The sequence below is a fragment of the Rhinichthys klamathensis genome, unplaced genomic scaffold, assembly GCF_029890125.1.
Source record: "Rhinichthys klamathensis goyatoka isolate OS25496 unplaced genomic scaffold, OSU_Roscu_1.1 h1tg000037l_1, whole genome shotgun sequence".
Classification (NCBI taxonomy): domain Eukaryota; kingdom Metazoa; phylum Chordata; class Actinopteri; order Cypriniformes; family Leuciscidae; genus Rhinichthys; species Rhinichthys klamathensis.
This window is the reverse complement of record NW_026606585.1, coordinates 428-21253: the sequence shown is the minus strand read 5'-3', so window position 1 is coordinate 21253 and position 20826 is coordinate 428. Positions and strand designations below refer to the sequence as shown.

General features: G+C 36.4%; 1 protein-coding gene across 3 annotated transcripts; it reads left to right on the top strand.

Annotated features, from left to right (window-relative positions):
• Positions 1–284: 284 nt before the first annotated feature.
• Positions 285–19942, top strand: flnb (filamin B, beta (actin binding protein 278)). 3 transcript variants are annotated; one of them, XM_056246385.1, is made up of 43 exons: positions 285–1120; positions 2371–2619; positions 2740–2837; positions 2947–3064; positions 4206–4343; positions 4435–4561; positions 4638–4774; positions 5039–5232; positions 5377–5490; positions 5910–6053; positions 6549–6627; positions 7525–7637; positions 7709–8291; positions 8393–8504; positions 8594–8751; positions 9933–10028; positions 10114–10216; positions 10328–10521; positions 10610–10733; positions 10874–11037; positions 11133–11256; positions 11382–11578; positions 11654–11777; positions 11861–12015; positions 12132–12231; positions 12346–12482; positions 12564–12687; positions 13161–13333; positions 13435–13558; positions 13679–13742; positions 13857–13959; positions 14036–14176; positions 14320–14448; positions 15026–15199; positions 15275–15433; positions 16181–16384; positions 16523–16675; positions 17372–17494; positions 17591–17857; positions 17983–18120; positions 19250–19363; positions 19457–19645; positions 19755–19942. In XM_056246385.1, exons 1-43 carry the CDS (start codon positions 808–810, stop codon positions 19940–19942), a joined length of 6762 nt encoding a protein of 2253 aa, XP_056102360.1. In that variant the 5' UTR covers positions 285–807. The 3 variants fall into 3 exon arrangements, with proteins under 3 accessions (XP_056102360.1, XP_056102359.1, XP_056102361.1); XM_056246384.1 differs by having other exon boundaries at positions 10099–10216; XM_056246386.1 differs by lacking the exons at positions 19250–19363; positions 19457–19645 and having other exon boundaries at positions 10099–10216.
• Positions 19943–20826: the final 884 nt, after the last annotated feature.

Genomic DNA, 20826 nt, shown 5'->3' with positions numbered 1-20826 from the left:
GTCTCTTATGTGGCAGTTCTTTTTAGTGAATCAAAAACGTACAGCACAACCAATTCTAGTCTTATATTACTTTGTGTAAGAGTATGTAAACAACGTGGACATTCATAACTGAAATGAATCAAATTAAGAGCTTGTGACTCAGAATCGAATCAAATTGTGAAATGGATACCTAAGAACCTTATTGTTAAGATTTCGAGTACACACACACACAAAAAAAACACCCTGGGCACATAAACGCACCCCCACTAAATGATGGCCGTATAACCAATTCTTATCATAAACCTGCAGCCAAAGGCACACGCTTCCATGGTGTAATGCAGTCCGCCCCAATGAGTCATCCCTCCTCAATGCCGCATGGGAAATATGAGGACGTGCCCCGATCAAAAGAGCTCTGGCTATAATATGCTCAGTTTATTCTGGAGTAAATGAAGTGTAACGTCACCAGCGATAAGGTTATCAGCAACAGTGATGTCAGACCTTCATCTGGCTGCAGGTGGGAATTAGCTGAATTCCCCAGGCCTGAGGATCCTGTTTCTGACCTCTGTCTTCCGAGTAAATGCATTCTTCAAGCACTGATGTAACTAGAATCTGTTTTTATTATTCCTTTGCACGATGCAGGGCTGCGGCATGATGACACAGTTAATGTCAGAGTAAAAACAGCTCTCAGAGGTGCTGTATGATAATAATTATGGGCCAGAATGAGGGGTTGTAAGGCACTCCCACCACCAGCAAAGCTACATGAAAGCTTCATGCTGCTTCTTAGTTTGGTATAAAAGGTTTCTGACTCCACACTGATCAGAGGGAGCGATGGGTGACTTTAAAGATAGTGTTACTGCAGCTGCAATCAACCTGGCAGATGACGCCCCGTGGAAAAAGATACAGAAGAACACCTTCACACGCTGGTGCAATGAACACCTGAGGTCTGTGGAGCTGCAGATCAGCGATCTTAAGTTTGATCTGAGCGATGGCCTTGTCCTTATCTCGCTGCTGGAGGTCCTGAGCCATAAGAGGATGTTTAGAAAGTACCACACGCGACCCACCTTCAGACAGCTCAAGCTAGACAACGTTTCGGTGGCTCTGGAGTTTTTGGATCATGAAAAGGTTAAGTTGGTGTCTATAGGTAAGTTACAACCTGCCTGAAGTCTTTCGAACCAAGGCGTTTGCAAAGATCTACAGTATTAGTTTTCTTGAGATGTCAAGGCACTTGAACAACATTGTAAAGATCTTGTTTCTGAATATTGTTTAGATAAAATTCGCAATGTGAGGAATGTCAAGAAGTAAATATTTTATATAGCTACCAATTAAATAAGAATAAAGATGAGTTGGAATGTTATGAAAGACTTATGATCAAGTTTGTTTTATATAAGCAGAAACACTATTGGCACTGTGCCATACTATTTAATTTATTATACTTTATATATACATGTGTATGTGTATATATATGTATATGAGTAAAAAACTAAAGTGCTTATAGCACAGATAAACATAGCTACGGTGAAATTATCACCTTATACTCTCCTTAAATTAAAACCATGTAGTAATTAGAGCAAATCATAATTCGCCTCTAATTATACCAATTACTCTAAATATTAAATATAATTGTCTTTATGCTATTAACAATGTTTCTGGCTGACAGAAACCGAGGCTATTAAACCATATCGGTTAACATCAGGTATTTATTTGATTACAGTAAAGTATTGCTTAAAACATTCACCATTTTTTAATTTCCTTCATCATTTATGATGTGATTTAGGGTTATTATGGTTGACTAAAACTGTTAAAATTGTTTTCGTTAATTGAAATAAATCTGAAATAAAATAAATATTAGATGAAGAACTTGATTTAGCAACTAACTGAAATAAAACAAGTCTAAGATGATGTACTAAAATGACTCAAACTAAAGCTAAAATAAGAATAAATTAAAGCATAAAAATTTTAACTATTCAAAATGATGAAAACTCAAACTAAACTGTTTATTGTATCTATATAACGATTTCATTTCTCAAGAAGGTCACCAGCAAAGTCAAGATGTTGTAATACAACTGAATTGCTGCTCCCACACTGACACTAAAACTTGTTTTTCCTATGAATTCCTGTGGCCCCTTCCCTAATTAGGGAGGGAAGGCCTTGAGTCAAAGAGTTACTAAAAGTTACTTTGACTGTTTGTCAAATTGGAGATGGCACTTCAGTCAATTAGCTGTAAGCTGGACCGGAACAATGTTCCCAGTTGAACTCTCTTATTTGAATGTAGTGGCTGACTTACAAAAGTTATTTAAGGTTTTTTTTTTTAATACACCAACTTATGTTACCAAGAGAAGGTCTCCATCTTGAAGGAACAAGTAGACACACACCTTCACTGTCTCCATGCAGACAGCAAAGCCATAGTGGATGGGAATTTGAAGCTGATCCTGGGTCTAGTTTGGACCTTGATTCAGCATTACTCCATCTCCACCCTGGCGTGGGAGGATGAGGCAAACGATTCTGTCTCCAAACTGACTCCAGAGATAAGGCTTCTGGGATGGATCCAAAACAAAGTCCCTGAACTGCCAATCACTAACTTCAGCCTGGACTGGCAGGATGGCAAGGCTCTCGGTGCATTAGTGGATGGACTGGCACCAGGTATAAAAAGTTTCTTAAATAGTCTTCTTTAACTCCTCACGTGTTGAAAGGGGGAAAGTTTTTTTTTTTTTTTTTGCCAGAGGTTTTCATCTTAACAAATGATTGTTTGTGCTTCCACAGGCTTGTGTCCTGACTGGGAGAGCTGGGATGCAGTGCATCGGGTGAGTAACACTAAAGAAGCCATGCAGCAAGCAGATGACTGGCTTGGAGTTCCACAGGTGAGTTCAACCAGAATAGACATACATTTTGATAACCTCCTTAGGGATTCTGTTGTCCTCAATTGACATTTTTTTTAAATTATTATTTTGTTTTATTAAATTTATTAAGCTCATAGCCCCAGAGGAGATTCTTGATCCAGCCGTGGATGAGCAGTCAGTGATGACATACCTCTCACTTTTCCCCAAAGCCAGGCTGAAACCTGGAGCCCCACTCAAGCCAAAGAAAGGTTTGGCCCTTTATAAAACCCCTGCAGTTTAGTTTTTTTGATGTCCTCAATTATAACGAAGACGAGATAAAAGATGATCATGATGATAATTTGATGAGAACTTTTTTATTAAAACATTTTGTTGACTAGAAGACTTTCTGCAGGTTGCATTAATATGCCAGTAGGTGACAATTTACTGTCTTTACTGTCTTTATAATATTTAAATAATTAGTTTAAAGGATTTGTTCGAAAACACTTATTCATTCAATAACGAACGCCACTACTTTAGTTCAAATGCATAATGTTTAAAGCCCCATTCACATCAATGATGATATAAACTACATTTTGATGATTGTTTTAATTCTATGACAATTTGGAAGTCCACACCACAGCCATAACAATAACAACACAGGGAAACAATATTGTTGGATGAAATTTTTCATCAGTTGATGAACAGCCAATAATAATCCACCCAACTTTAAAGAGCTCAAACAAGTGCAGTGCAACCGAATGTTGTTTTCCATTGGTGTGGATGCTAATATAGTTATTACTATAGTTGGGCCATTCTACAGAATTGGTTCAAAGTCAGAATTGGAAACGTATTGAAAAAAGGTGTCTTTTTCCACAAATTTTGTATGTATGCAAATTGTATAATATCCAAGGTACACATTTCTAGTAATAGTGCAGTTAAAAGAAGGATCTGCTTTTTAAATGTGTTTTTTGGTTGTCGGACAGCAGTTTGCACCAATTCTGTAGAATGGCCCAGTTATCATTCTAAATTCTGATTTGGCTTTGTTGCGATTTTTTTTTCGTTGGTGGAGCAAAAGAATATTAGAAATATTGTGTCTAAATTGTAAGTTACTCAATATTAACTTTATTGAACTGTTGTAAAAAAGCAGTATCACACATGCATTAGTGCTGTTGTTGGTCTCAATAAAAGCAGCACCTGCGTCCTCAAACCTACAGTCAATACCTTGATGCTGATTTAAAAAACAAAACATGTCCTTTGACATGTTATGTGTCTCTTTCCCAAATCCAGTTATTTTCATAAAGTGTACAACCTTGATGGCCTTTAATGGCTTGGGTCTATTTGCATCACCCTCTTATGTATCACCTTTTTAAAAAATGTATTTTCTATTATTATTATTTTTCTTTTTTTTAGTGCCAAAACCCAAAGCCTGTCGTGCCACAGGACGGGGATTGCAGTCCAAAGGCATGAGAGTAGGTCAGCTGGCCGAATTTAAAGTGGACACCTGCAAAGCTGGGCCTGGTAATCTGGAGGTCCTTATTAAAGACTCCAGTGAGTACATAAACTCCCCACAATCTATATAAAGATACACAATTATGTAGCCCCTTTGTGGTCTAAATGAAATGTCACCCCTTTCTGTCAGGTGGCAAAGCAGTGTCTGTCAGACAGAAGGATGCACTTGAAGGTGTATATACCTTTGAATATACACCCACTGCTAAAGGAGATCACACAGTGGACATCACCTGGGTTGGTCAGCACATTGCCAAGAGGTTAGCTCTCATTTACACAAGTTCAACATAGAAAAGCATATTATTGAAATAAAATGTTAATGTTTCTCTATTACAGCCCATTTAAAGTCCATGTTGGTTCAGAAGCTGGTCCACAGAAGATTCGAGCATGGGGACCAGGACTAGAGGGAGGGACTGTGGGCTTGTCAGCTGATTTCTTGGTGGAATCTGTTGGTGTGGACTCTGGCATGCTGGGTGAGTGGATGTTAATTTAGAAATGTATTGCGTATTAAAAAAAATGTCATAGCTTATCAATTAAAATACATTACATTACTTATATTGTTTTAATTTTTTATTTTATCTTATAATTATCCCTTTTCACAGATATCGTATTACTAAAATATGGTATAGCTATGAAAATTAAATGTACTATACACCTTATACATATTATCACACTATATACATATTATATTATTATATTTTATAATTAAATCACTTTTCACCAATTATCTTTCCAAGGTTTTGCCATTGAAGGTCCATCTCAGGCAAAGATCACATGTGATGACCAAAATGATGGCTCCTGGCTTGTGCGGTTCTGGCCGACTGAGGCCGGTGAGTATGCTGTACACTTAATGTGTGATGATGAAGAAATCCAGGACAGTCCCTTCATGGCTTCCATCAGACATAAAAGAAAAGACTCCCACCCTGAAAAGGTAAATTCTCTCCTATTAATCCGTTTATGCTGACATGTGTTCAGTGTGAGAGCCCTTTCTCTTTTCAGAGAGATCCATTTTTTTGAAGGACATATTTTCATTTGATGTGAAATTATTTCATAAGGTATGCATGTCGGGTTTCAGGTGAAAGTAGAAGGACCAGGTGTTTCCCAAACTGGGTGCGTAGTGAACCTCCAAACCCAGTTCACTGTAGATACCAGGCAAGCTGGTGAAGGAGAATTAAAAGTTTATGCTCAGGTACTAATAATACAATGACATGTATTTTTATTAGGGCTGTCAAATGATTATCACATCCAAAATAAAAGTTTGTGTTTATTATTTTGTATATATATAAATACACACACATGCATGTATATTTAAGAAAAAAATATTATTTATATATAAAATATTTATATTTATATATAATATAAATTATATATAAATCTATATACAGTATATACATGAAAATATTTCTTAAATATATACAAGCATGTGTGTGTATTTATATATATATATATATATATATAAAATAATTATACACAGTGCACCCACATATATTATGTAAACAAAAACTTTTATTTTGGATGTGATTAATCACGATTAATCATTTGACAGCCCTAATTTTTATTAAATTTAAAAGCACTTTTAATTTTCAGAGTGGTTTGACTTCTTCACAGAGAGCAGATGGAGAATGTGTAGATGTTAGTGTTGCCTCTGAACAGTCTGGTGTCTTTGTCTGCTCCTACATCCCTTCGTCTCTCTCCAAACATACCATTGCTGTGTCTTGGGGTGGAGTCATGGTTCCTGGCAGTCCTTTCATTGTGAGTGTATATATTGATCTTAATAGACAGCAGTAAATATGGTCTTTAGAATTCAATGATTATGCAATATGTGAACATGCATTAGAATGACCATTAGATGTTGTGCATTTCATTTACATGGTCTGATGAAGGTAGAGAACTCATTTTCTCAATTTGTTTTCCATCATGTTGCATTCATGTTTCAGCATCTATTGCCTTATTGAAATTCCATTTCATCTCACAATGGCTTTAAACCTGTCTAGTGATGATGTACAGCTGCTTGGCGCAGCAGCCAGAGCTCACAGGAATGTAATGGGATGTTTATTAGTCTATTGGTGCTGGGATTCCCTCTGTCAAGAGGGAATGAAACTATGCTTACTAAAAATCAAATGTTAAAAAACATACATTAAGAAATGAGCCTATGAGCATTAAAATATCTTCAGCGCTTCGGACGCCTATGATTGTGATGCTGTAAGATTTTGTATGAAATGTGACGCTGTGTCATTACTGTTTCAGGTGACACCTCGCAGGATTAAGATTACACCATGTAGCCCAGTCTGGTTTAAACCAGATGGATCAGAAATGTATTACTCTGGTAAGTTTAAATGAAGAGTTCTTCCAAAAATCATTTACTCATCATCTTATTCCAGACTGTATGGTGGTATTTTTTCAGTAGAATGCAAAAGGAAAATGTTTGAAGAATCTTCACACAGTACTTTTACTAGACTAGGTGACTAGGTGTGACAGTTAAATAATTATTATTAAAAAAAAAAGGGAAATGAAGGAATCAATTCATAAATAATGTAAATGACAGTTCAAATTGACAGATAAATAGATATTTTTTTAATTCTTTGTGAATATGTAGTTAAAATAACTATAATTGATACATTGATATATTTAAAGGGATAGTTCACCCAAAAATGAAAATTCTTTCATTAATTACTCACTCTCATGTCGTTCCAAACCCGTAAGACTTTCATTTATCTTCTTTTTAAGATCTTTTTGATGAAATTTGAGCACTTTCTGTCCCTCCATTGAGCGCTAGAAGAGATTGTAAAACTAATCCATATGAATTGAGCTGTTTAGTCAGATTGATCAGTTTACTTTACATATTTACCTGTTGGGTTATAACATGCATTTAATCAGTTCACAATTGGGAGCAACCAAAGACTTTTGTTAGACCTAACTGCATCATAAGTGCCATATTTGATTTAAGAGATTACTTGCATTTCGATATACATGTGAAACACATTGTCTGCACATGGGAAAAATTTGGTTTTGGAACAGTTCCCATGTGATCACATGTGGAAAACATTGGAAATGAATGTGGTTTTTCTGTTTGGAATGACATAAGGGTGAGTAAATAATGATAGAATTTTTGTTTTGAACTATTCCAGTTAAAATTAATACTATTAAAACATAACTTTAATTCTGAAATAGTGTTATTCATGTCCTAGACATTTTTGATTTGATGTTATCTGATTGTGTGAAGATGAAGAGATGGACCTTGATGAAGACTTTCCAGACAATGCAGGGCCTGGTAGTCATGGAGAACTTGTTATGAATGTATTCAGCCCGTCAAACAACCCAGGCGACGCCACAAAGGTATTGAGTAGTACAATTTCTGTGCATCAACCTGAAAGAACAGTACAGTCAGATGTTGTTCGTTTCTTCAGGTAAGGGCTTGTGGTCCAGGCCTAAAAGAAGGTGTTCTTGGAGAACAGGCAGAGTTTATCATTGACACAAGCAGCGCAGGCAGTGGACGCCTTGCCATAAGAGTGGAAGGACCCTGTGAAGTTACACTAAAATGTCTGGACAATCAAGATGGCACTTGTACAGTGTTTTACCTCCCCACAGAGCATGGAATGTACAAAATAAATGTCCTTTTCGACAACTCTCACATAACTGGCTCTCCATTCCAGGCTGATATCCAGAAACCGATTGACCCATCTAAAGTTTTGGTAACAGGTCCTGGTCTGCTACAGGGGAAAGTCGGAGAACCTTGCATTGTAAATATAGACTGTGCAATGGCAGGATCTGGAGATCTATCTGTGCATGCTGTCTCTGACTCGGGAGTCATTGTCCAAACTGAAGTGAAGGAGAATGAAGATGGCACCTTCACGGCTGTTTATGTGCCTCTAACTGGAGGCGTATATACGCTGCTTCTGAAATATGGAGGAAAGGTGGTGCCCAACTTCCCCGCTAAAGTCATTGTGGGTCCAAAGGTCTACAAAAGCCATGTAAAAGTGAGCAGGCAAGGTAAAAGGAGAATCCTAATGTTTTTGACATGACGAATAGTTTGCATTCGGATTGTGTTTGTTTGTTATGAGTTTGTCTTCTCATCCATTCTGCCTTTTCAGGAGGCATTGTGGTTGGTGGAAGGGAAGCTGACACATGTCAAGTTGTTGCAAATGGTTTGGGTCTCCGAAAGGGCCTCACTGGACGTGCTAATATGTTTAGTGTAAACGCCAGGTAAGGTAGTAGTTAATTTTAGGTACGCATTCAGAGAAAACATTTTTTGACAAGCACATTTGATCCATAATGTTTCTCTTTCTCAGCAGATCTTCAGTTGATGATCTGGGCATAACAGTGGAGGGTGCATCTGAGTGTCATGTGACATGCGAAGACAACGGTGAAGGCATGTATGATGTGGAATATACTCCTTCAGTGCCTGGTGAATATAAGATCACCATTACCTCTGGAGAGAAAAGCATTCCAGGTAAGCTTTAAATTATGAGAAACAATTGTTATTTCCCCCTTTATTTTATTATATTTACTTCAATGATATTAAATAAATCCTAGTATAAGAAGGTTTTTTTTTTTTTTTTTTTTTTTTTTTTTTTTTTTTTAGATATGGGTGTAATCAAGTTGTTTTTACTAGGGCACCTAGGTCAAAATTAAGATTTACACATGATTATTTATTGAAAGGTGAAGAACTACCATCACATCTGCATTGTCAAACTCCAACTGTTAAACATATTTTACTGTACTGCATTGTTTTGAATGAAAATAATGTCTTTTATTCATTGATACCCGCATCTGATGTTAAACCCATATTGAATCTGTACATTTACAATAAATGGCGAAAGTAATGGAATGAATGCATGTATAACAAACTAAATGATGTGAATCCAGTACTAAATCAAGGAGTTAGTCATTGTTATTATTTTGAAAATAGATATGACCAGGTTGTATACGAGATGTCAGATCGGTCACTCAAGACTCACTCATTTATATTTATTGAAAGGATAAGAGAAACCGGTTTGTGATTTGTGTAAATTTCTTGAGTGTAAACATATTTTAATAGAAAGCCCATTTTAAATGATATTAGACAATGTTTTTATTCAGAAAATATATTAATGGACATTTTTAAAAAGATTTATCCTGGAATAATTTTAAAAATTTTATTGTACATTAAATTGTACCAGATTCTATATAATTGTTATTACTTTTGTTGTTATTGTTATATATGCATGTTTTTGTATATTGATTGTTTACAATAATTTAACAATTTTGTCTTAAAAACAATGTATTGAAATGATATTATTATGATGATAATAATAATATAAAATAATGATAATCATATTTTTTATTGAAATACTATTGATTTTGCCATGATATGGCATTGAATCACAAATAACTACTTTTTATTCATAGATAGATTTAACTGACACTATTTACAAAAGTGTCACTTGAATGTATTTTAGAATTTTTGTCTTGTATTAATATTAAATGTCTTTATATAATTTTTAAATAATTGTATGACTTTAGTTATTCACTTTGTTGTCACAATGAAAGTAGCTGTGCTGCTGACATAGCTCTGAAATTTTCTTTGTTTATATAAATAAATAAATAATAACAATGATGATGTTTTACACGACTGCTGTTTGTATTCAACAGGAAGTCCATTTATTGCATCAGTAGAGGATGTTTCTGCAGATTCTGGAGTCTGTCTGCAGTCAGGGCTTTGTTTATCTACAAATACTGTCTCTCAAGGTAGGTCAATTTTATATTTAGCTTTTTTTTATGTCCAAGACATGTCTGCACATTATTTTAATTGGCGTAGGTACTGAAATGACAGGGATCAAATACAGTGGATATGGGATTTACACAATGAGTCCAACTCCATCAATGGAAGACGGAGAGTCTCTCATAGATCCCCAGAGTCCTTATAAAAGCAGCAGGTTAGACAATCTTTTAAAGCAAAGTAAAGCAAATTATCTGGATGCCTTGGAAGCAGAGTACCTTTGAAAAGCGGATTGTAACTATTCTTTACCTTTTTTTTTTTATCATAGTCCCATCCAGTTCCAAGCTCTGACTAATTGTGACTGTGATGTTGAGCTTCCCTCAGCTCATGCTGTGAATATGGAAGAGATTATTGTTCCAGGTTTTAAAGGTAGAATCTGTAGTAGAACTTCCCAAATGTTTACGATTGGCTGCAATAGCAGTGGAGAAGCACCTGAGACTGTTGCTGTGGTGAGACCTGATGGTGAGCACAAAGTAAAATTAAAACACTTCTATTTGCAATCATTGGACAAATCTCTATCTCTGAGATGCTGTGAATGTTTGCACTGTAGGGTCCATGGAGCTCCTGGAGCTGAAAAAAAGGGGAGATGGCACTTATAGCGTTGCCCATTTGCCCACCATGGATGGCTGTCATTTATTAACAGTGAAATTCACTAGTGAGGAGACTTTTAATAGGTGAGAAATAAGTTATATTTATTTGCTTAGCAGATGTGTTAAGTTAATTCCAAGTCAAGTGTCTTGTTTTGTTTTTTTTATTTTAAATTAAATTGTTTTTGGTTGAAAATATAGTTTATATTATTATTATTTTTTTACAGACAATTCAGTTTTCAAGTGTTGCCGATAGATGATACAGCTCAGGTTAATGTAGCATGTCTAGGTCTGACATCAGGAATGTGTGCCTGGCATCCTCAAACATTTACTGTCGACTCCACCTCCACAAAAAAAGTTCCACAGCTTGTTGCAATAATGACACCAGATGGTATTACACTAAATATTATATTAGATCACAACTACTAATGTCATATTTCAGTTACACATCTTACAGTTTCACATCTTATTCATCATTAAATACAGGCTTGACTGAGGTATTTGAGGTCAGAGATAATGGCGATTGGACATACACCGTGAACTACACCCCTTCAATGGAAGGACTTCATTCTTTGATGGTCAAATATACTAAAGATGCTTCTTTTGGCAGGTATGAGCATTGCATTTATAGGTATGAAATATTGATTAAATGCATAGGTCATGTCACATAGAGATGGGACTCAGCAGATCCACCTTCAACTGACATGTAATTTGACGCATGTTGTTAATTTACAGTCCTTTCAAGTTTCGAGTGCTGCCTATGCCTGATTCTAAATATAAGCATCATGGAGGCCAAGGCTTGAGGAATGGGACTCCAGTTTTTGGATTGGATTTAGACGCACAAGTGTGTGTAAACACTCCTCAAACCTTCACAATTGATGGCAGTTGCACCGGAGAGCCGCCAGAGACTGTAGCTGTTGTTACACCTGATGGTGAGAATGTAATGGAGAGGATGTTTTGTTTGTCATTTTAAACAATAGAATTTGACTAACTGTTTCACTTTGCAGGCAAAATAATGCTATTAAGTGCAAAAGACAATGGAGATGGAACGTACTTAGTGGCGTACTCCCCTTCTGTTGAAGGATCTCACTCGATTATGGTCAAATATACCAATGATGATTCCTTCAGAAGGTAAAGCAGCAGATAAATAAGATGTTAGTGTGAAGCCACTCAATACATGGATGTCCTCAGGTTCTTATATCGTGCTCTTTCAGTCTTCACAGGTTTTACTCTGGTAGAAGGGATGAAGATGTCTTAAATAAAGAGGAACCTTCGAGTCAGGAGGGAAGAGTCAATACTACGGCTCCTCAAACATCCGCCAACTGCTACAGTGTTGCACCAGAGACTGTCACCATGGTGAAAGCTAATGGTCAGAACCACGTTTTTGATATATTGCCATTTTGACATTCGCATGGCTGTGTTTGCTAGGGTAATCAGACAGTCACATGGGTTTTTTACATGGAGGCTCAATCAAACTCTCCACAGATGTGATGGGCAACAGGGACAGAACTTGTGAGATGGCTTGCGCACCAAATTTGAAAAATTCTGTGGTGCACAAATACACCAGTGAAGAGACTTTTAGAAGGTATGAAAGTGTATTTGAGTCTATTTATTGTACATGACAGTACGGCCTAAAATAAATACATTTTATTCTTTCTAGAGAGAAAGATAAACATTTGGTGCTTTATTTGTTTCATAGCCTCTCTGAGTTCCAGACAGACTTGACTGTTGAAAATACAGGACCAAAGATTTGTGCTCAAATTCCTCAGTCATTCAAAATCAACTGTAGTAAATCTGGGAAGCCCCCTGAGTGTGTGCTGATGATCACCCCCATTGGTGAGGACCAGCTTCTTTTGAAAGGCGTTTCAGATTTCTATGGCTGTATCCTGTGTAATTGACAAAGCTTCATATCTACAGGAAAGACTGAACTGACTGAGGTCAAAGAAAACCCAGATGGGACTTACTCTGTGAAATATTCTCCCACCATAGAAGGTCTTCATTCTTTAATTGTCAAATATGCTGATGATGATTCATATTGCAAGTAAGAATAGTTTTTTTTAAAATATTAAAAATGAAATAATAGTAGTATTTATAATGGTAAATATATATGTGTGTGTGTATATACATATATATATATATATATATATATATATATATATATAAAAATTGTGTGTAGTTAAAATGAATAATAGTAATAGCTTTTTGTAAATACTATTATTGTGGTAACATTTTAATAATATAAATAATGTATATTATTGATGATGACAATGTTTATTTCTTTCATTTTCTATATTTAAATGTAGTACATTGTACATTTTTTACATATTTTTATTATTATTAATGATAATGTTATTTATTATTATTAATGATAATGTTAATGATAATAATGCAAAACTCTTATTATTATTAATGATATATATATATATATATATATTTTTTTTTTTAAGTATAATACTTGTGACAGTATAAGTCATTCATATATTCATGATTTCATTCATACTATTTGTTTTTCAGTCCATTGAGGTTTCATGTCCTGCCTCACTCTGCTAGTGATGATGAGCATGGAATAAATACTGAGGTTTGTAGTAAACAATTAAAGGAAGATGTCTGTGCTCAAATCCCTCAAACTTTCACAGCTTGCTGCAACACTGATGAGGCCCCAGAGACTGACATGTTGAAAGCTGATGGTGAGGACCTGATTATAGATCTGTATCTATCTGTTTGGAAGTCATCAAATATTGAGCAGAATTTAAAAGAAACCTTGTTTGTTGTGGTATTGATTCCTTAGGCACTAGAGATCTGGTTGAAGTGTTAAATAATGAGAACAGGGCCTATGCAGCAACACACACACCCTCCACTGAAGACTCTCATTCCTCAGCAGCCAGAAATCCCAGTGAGGAGGATTTTCAAAGGTAAAATAGCAATTACATTCCAGTCTCTATCTAAACCATATGCATTAATCAGTCCCTCTCAGTATCCAATTCATTATTCACTAATTTGTGCTCGATTTATCCCTTGATTAATTGTGACAGGAATTATAGTCCCCAGTCATCCTCCTTGCACGCTTCAAGCGGTCACATAGGTTTTCAAAACCAGGTATGAATGTGTGATGTTTCTTCAAGGTTAATTTCAGTCCATTTAATAATGTCTCAAGTCCTTGAGACATGTCATACCTTGAATGTCTTCACCATCTTCATTATTGCTCATCAGGTTGAGGGCAGAAATGTAATTCCTCTTGGTGCCATTAATCAAGCTGGGTTTATATCCTGTGATATAGTCCTGTCATCAGACATAAGTGAAGGTGAAATTACAGGTGAGCTGTTGCTCTGAATTCACTTGCTGAATTTAATGATCGTATCCTCACATCATTATTTTAATGGCATTCATAGGTGAGGTGATCACACCGTCTAGAAAAACAGCACAGCCTGACGTGATTGATAACAAAGACGGTACCATCATTATAAAGTTTGATCCTTTAGAAGAGGGTCTTCACCAACTACTTATTAAATCAACCGGAAACGATCTACCAGGTTAGACTGCACGTATCCTCTTGGAATGAGAAACTTTCACTTGTCCCTCTTCTTTTTGATCTTCATCAAACCAAATATAGAAATGTTTTACTGTTGACATTGCAACTCTATGGATTAAATATGATTCTTTCTTCTTCCTGCAGTACTTCCACTGCAGTTTTATGCAAATAGTCGTGCTAATCGGAGCACGATGGCCTATGGATGTGGCCTTATGTATGGAATTGCAAATGAGACAGCAACGTTCACCATCTGTCAGGAGGATTCAGCCTCGAGTGAGGATTTGTTTTCTGATTCCATAATAACAGACACTGCACATTTTTGTACACCCACAGGGGGACATGTAACATGATCGCGATTTCTAGTGAGTGCGACCCCAAATAAAACTGTTTATTTAATGTTGTTGATTTATATGTATAGAAACATACATTTATATAGATCTACTTATTTTGCAAAAAGCTTAAAATGTACTAAGTATTTTGACAGCATAGCGAGACCGACTCTATTACGCCAATTACGGTGCTTCATGGGATTTGGCACCCTCTGCAGAGCTCTTTTGGCACGATTTGCTCGTCACGACTCCGATTTTTTTTTTTTTTTTTTTTTTTTTGGCATCATGGGTAATATATTTTTTCACCACAAATTCAGCTGTTAAACATGATTATTTTAAAATCAATTTAAAATAATGCAGACTGACGGCTTCAGCCTCATAGCTTCCAGTAGGTCTGTCTTTAAAGATTTAAAAGTTGTCATTAAAAATCAATTTCCTTACTGAGAAAATGAATCGAGTTTTTACTTAGGAACCCAACTGTTACACTCTATGGACCCTACAGTAATTTGTTATTTGTTCAGGTGAACTGGACATCACAATTCAGGGTCCATCTGAGGCAGATGTGCGCTGCTTGGACAATGCAGATGGCACTTGTACTGTGAGCTACCTCCCAACTGAGCCTGGAGATTATGAGATCCAAGTTCAACATAATGAAATGCCTATCCGAGGCAGCCCTTTCAAGGCTAAAATTACTGGTATGCAACCATCATTTTTGTAAATAATTTTATAATGCAAATTAATGCATGGATGGTTTTATAAACCCAATACAGATGGAAATGTGAGAACGTCACAGGTAAATCTGGGCAGTGCTGTTGACTTCACCATTAGCATCACTGAAGAAGACATTAGCCAGCTCTCTGCCAGCATCATGTCACCCACAGGCAATGATGTACCCTGCTTACTGAAAACACAACCTGACAGCCATCTCGGTGAGCCATCTATTAATGTACACACTGCTTCTGTTGGGAAAAATAAAATGACTAGCATTAAAGGGTTAGTTCGCCCAAAAATGACATTTCTGTCATTAATTACTCACCCTCATGTTGTTCCAAACCCGTAAGACCTTTGTTCATCTTCGGAACACAAATTAGGATATTTTTGATGAAATCCAAGAGGTTTCTGAACCAGCCATAGGCAGCAACGTCATTGCAACTTTCAAGGCCCAGAAAGGTAGTAAAGACATTGTTAAAGTAGTCCATGTGACTACAGTGGTTCAACCTTCAATCCGCCACTGCATGAGGGTGAGTAATTAATGACAGAAATTTCATTTTTGGGTGAACTAACCCTTTAATGAGTCTAAACAAAAGTTTTAGCATTTGACCACATCAAATAAATCACGCATGCCCACATCCTTAGTGCTGGGGAAAGTGATTTCCCCAAGTACATCATGTTCCTGGATCAATGTTCCAAATCAACCAATCAGATTTGAGGGTCAAGTTCAGGCTTACAACCATGGTTAGGTTATTCTACATCAGTGTTATTCACCTATCATTTCCCTATGATTTTAAGTTATGGGTAGGGTTAGCTTTAGGGGTAGAGATGGGGTTTACGGTTAGAACTAAATTTTTTAGACAGAAATGTCTGGATTAACAAACATCTATGTCTTGGCAAAATCATGGTGACCCCTTAGTGCCACTGTCAAACTTCATCAGAGGTGCACTTTGTTTGTTATGCAGGTGTATCATTCATCCCCAGAGAGGCTGGTGAGCATCTGGTCAGCATCATGAAAGACTGTGAGCATGTGAGCAACAGCCCTATCTCTCTTTCCATCAGTCAGGCAGAGATAGGAGATTCCAGCAAGGTGAAGGCCTTCGGGCCAGGCTTGCATATAGGGCACACCTTCTGCATGTCTGAATTTGTGGTGGACACTTGGGATGCAGGTATGAGACTATATAATCCAAATTAATTGATTTATGGCTCATGTTGAGATTTGGATTGTATGTTATGATGGTGCTAACTTTATATGTAATCAAAAACAAGTTTTACAAAAATATTCCTGAACTTTATGCAACCTGCAGGATATGGTGGGCTAACGGTTGTAATTGAAGGTCCCAGTAAAGTAGATGTTCACACTGAAGAGATGGAGCAAGGAACCTGCAATATATCGTACCACCCAATCAAGGCTGGGGCCTACAAAATCTCCGTTAAATTTTCAGATGAGGACATTCCAGGTTTGTAGAGCTGATTATTAATAATATTTTTTATATATATAATGCAATGAAAAAATTATTTTATTCCACAAGGATGCATTACATTGATCAAAAGTGACAGTAAAGACATTTACAGTACATTGTTACAAATTTTTTTAAATAAATGCTGCTTTATTTTCTATTGTTCAAAAAAATCCTGAACAAAAAATTAACGTAATGTCGGCGCCAATAGCCTCGTGGGCAGCGCACCAACATATAGCGCCATTGCGGGCGTCCCGACTCCCGAGTTCGAATCCCGACTTTCCCGATCTCCCCCAGTTATCATATAATGGTGTCAATGCAGGCAGATCAATTATATTGTTGAATATTAAATTAAGTTAAATTAAATTAAATGTCCCCAACTAAGCAAGCCAAAAGCCAATGGCAACAAAGGTGAAAAAAGTGAAAAAGGCAACAGTGACAAGGAACCAAAACTCCATCAGGTGACAAAATGGAGAAAAAAAACCTTGGGAGAAACCAGGCTCAGTCGGGGGGCCAGTTCTCCTCTGGTCAGAGTAATATTATCTGGCGTTCATAATAAACGCCAAAATCGGCAAAAATAAATCTAAAAAAAAGAAAAGAAAATGTACACAAAAATTTAAATACTGTTTTCAACATTGATGAGAAATGTTTTTACTTGCACTTCAGTATAATAAATATTTAATGTCTCTTCACCAGGGAGTCCTTTTACAGCTGTGGTATCAGACCGTGGACTTATGAGAGAGAACATCACTTACAACCAGAAAGCGTCTCCTATTGCCAGCATTGGGAGTGAATGCAGCTTAGCCTTTAAAATCCCAGGTTAGATGAATAGCACATCTCACTAATCCAGGTACTATATCTCACTCCTCAAGAACTTTCCAATGATGTAAACAAACGCATTCCCTTTCATCACAGGTACTGATACTGAAGCTCTGTCAGCACACGTGCATGAACCATCAGGAACTCTAGGGGAGGCTGTTATTGTTGCTACTGGCAGTGACGCCTATGCAGTGAGCTTTCTAGCGAAAGAGATGGGAGTTTATAATGTGACCATTAAGAACCAAGGCCAGACAATCCCTGGCTGCCCACTCCAGTACACCGTCGGCCCACTTGGACAAGGAGGATGTGAAAAGATCCAGGTGTGGGGACAAGGCCTTCAGACAGCTCTGGCAAGTGTTCCAGGTATCCCACTAATATTTCCCTCTTTCTGTTTTTTGTTAGCACGAGGTGTTTTGTTTTGTACTGTCACAGCTGGCTAATTCAATTGTGAGTCATATCAAAAGTATGTGTTGATTTTAATTTTGCAGCTGACTTTAATATTTGGTCCCGTGAGGCTGGCGCAGGAACTCTGTCTGTCTCAGTAGAGGGTCCTGGAAAGATTAAGCTCCACTTTGATGATCAGCTGGATGATTATTACAATGTGTCCTACACGGCACAAGTGCCTGGTGGGTAATTGCTGTTATGCAGTATACTGTATGTAAAATTTCAAAACATTTTATGGACATTGTCTGGACATAGAAAATATGTCTGGTCAAGCTCAGGTACTTAAACTTTAATTATGTATAACTTTATTTACACAATGAAAAATTAACAGGACACCTGCATATGAGAATGTCAACTTGTCTGTTGTGATCATTTTTTGACCATCTTTGAAGTTTTGATATCATCATACCGATTTGTGTCGTTTTATTGGGAATGAGAATGAAATGTTTTACAGTGAGATGCATCTAATACCACAAAATATAACAGAATTCATCAAGTCCAATGCTACTACTACCGGTTTTACAATGCAAATTACTTGCGACCTAAATTATTTTTATTTATTTATTGATTTTTTCAACTGCAATTATGTGACTTTCTGGAGAATGATGTCATTAGGGATCTGGAATTATTTAAAATGATTTAAAAATAAATAAATTTGTGATACTATGACAAAAAGTATCTAATATTTATATAATATCTTTAAAAAGTAAGTATAGTATTTTATTCAGTATATTAAGACTTAAGGCCTGTTCAAATCAAGGACGATAACTATTATAATAACGTATTAAAGGGTTAGTTCACCCAAAAAAGAAAATTGTCATAATTTACTCACCATTAAGTTGTTCCAAACCTGTATGAATTTATTTCTTCTGTTGAACACAAAAGAAGATATTTTGAAGAATGTTGAAAATCAGACAGTTGATGGTAGCCATTAACATCCATATTTTTTTATTCTGTAAAAATCAATGGCTACCGTCAACTGTTTCATTACCAACATTAGGAACAATAGAAACATCCACTCCACAACTATAACAACAGAGGAATGATATAATGGAATCACATTCCAATCCTTTTTTTTCTGGCGGCAGATGTGTGTGAGTTTGTATGGACAGCAGCTAATATAGTTATAGTTATCTTTATAGTTATTGTTCTTGGTGTGAATGGGCCTTTAGGTAGGCTACAAAAACATTTACTGCATAGTCATAATGATGACAGCAGAAAAAAATAATCCATCAACACATTGGTTAATGAATTTCTGAGGAAGAGGAGGGCCTATTTATAGACACATTTACAGAATGTGTTTTCCTGCAGGAGACTATGAGGTTTCAGTCATGTTTAATGAAGAGCATATTTCCGAAAGCCCCTTCCTTGTGTCTGTCAGTGCCGCCACAGATAAGAGTCTCACACAAGGACAAAAAGGCTATGGTATGAATTAGCAATTTTTGAAGACAATTTCCATTTTGCATGGGAGATATTTGAGTGTTTAGGGTCTGACAGTACTTTCTATTCTGCCAGGAGATCATAATCAGATGTGTAACAGTTACGAGGAACCCTCTCTGTCAGAGATGGAGATAAACATATCATCTGACAGCAGTGCTGAGCCAGTTTTCCTGTCTAACGCTAGTAAAGTCATCTGCCATGGTCCAGGCCTGAGTAAGGGCATTCTAGGACGCAAAAACACTTTTTATGTGGACTGCAGTAAAGCTGGTGAGTGCAGCTTGACATTAGCTAGAATATTAAGTAACTTGTTTCACTTAAGTAATGAAAAAGAAATGTCTCTCTCTCAGAACTGAGTGTAATTGCATTTGTGTTGTAGGACGAAACCTTCTCTTTGTCGGCATGCATGGCCCCACTGTCCCCTGCGAGCGGGTGTCGATCATTCACATGGGCGGACATCAGTATAGGATCAACTATGCCGTAAAGGAAAGGGGGAAATACATATTAGCAGTGAAATGGGGAGATGAGCATATTCCAGGATCTCCGTTTCATATTAGTGTTCTATGAAATCCATTTAATCTGTGTGTGTACATACACTACCATTCAAGTTTTGGGTTGGTAGGATTTTTGTTTTTGAAAAGTCTATTATGCTCTCAAAGGATGCATACATTTGATAAAAAAAATACAGTAAACCAGTAATATTTAGTTTTTTTATTGTAGTATTATTACAATGTAAAATTACTGTTTTGTATTTTTAGTGTTAATTTATATTTCAAGATATCTGTGATGGCAAAGCTGAATTTTCATCATCATTAATCCAGTCTTCAAGGTCACATGATCCTTCAGAAATCATTCTGATATGCTGATTTGATGCTCATGAAACATTTCTTGTTATTATCATTGTTGAAAATGGTTGTGCTGTGTAATCAGAAGGAAAACAATCAGGATTCTTTGATAAATAGAAAGTCCAATAGAACAGCGTTTATTTGAAATAAAAAAAATTGTGACAATGTAAAAGTCAAATTAATGACCTTTCTCAATAAAAGTATTAATTTCTTTAAAGCTGCAGTCTGCAGTTTTTCCTCTTTGTCGCCATCTCTGTTCGAAATCTGCAATTGCAGTCATTCGCGGAATTATCAACTTTACGCGAGTTGTGCCTCGGCCCGGCACAGCGCGGATGAATCCAATGTTTTGAGGAGAATGTGCGGCTGTCAGTCACCACGCCGGTGTGGATACTGTCATTTGCATCACAGATTCTACTTTTTGGAAGTATGACCAACATAATAATATTCACCAGAAAATGTCATCTGAACAAGTAACATCCACTTTTGTTCTTCTGACCAACTAACTGAAAAAAGCATTGCAGTAAATCGCGCTGATTAAATCTAACGATCGATTATCATATCACGCCAAACCGTGCAAATTATACTTTGTTCTCAAATTGTTAATGT

Coding starts and splice junctions, on each gene's coding strand:
- flnb (XM_056246384.1), top strand. CDS start 808: ATGGGTGACTTTAAAGATAGTGTTACTGCAGCTGCAATCAACCTGGCA. Junction 4,344..4,434: donor GGTCCTTATTAAAGACTCCA/GTGAGTACATAA, acceptor CCTTTCTGTCAG/GTGGCAAAGCAGTGTCTGTC. Junction 10,734..10,873: donor AGTGAGGAGACTTTTAATAG/GTGAGAAATAAG, acceptor ATTTTTTTACAG/ACAATTCAGTTTTCAAGTGT.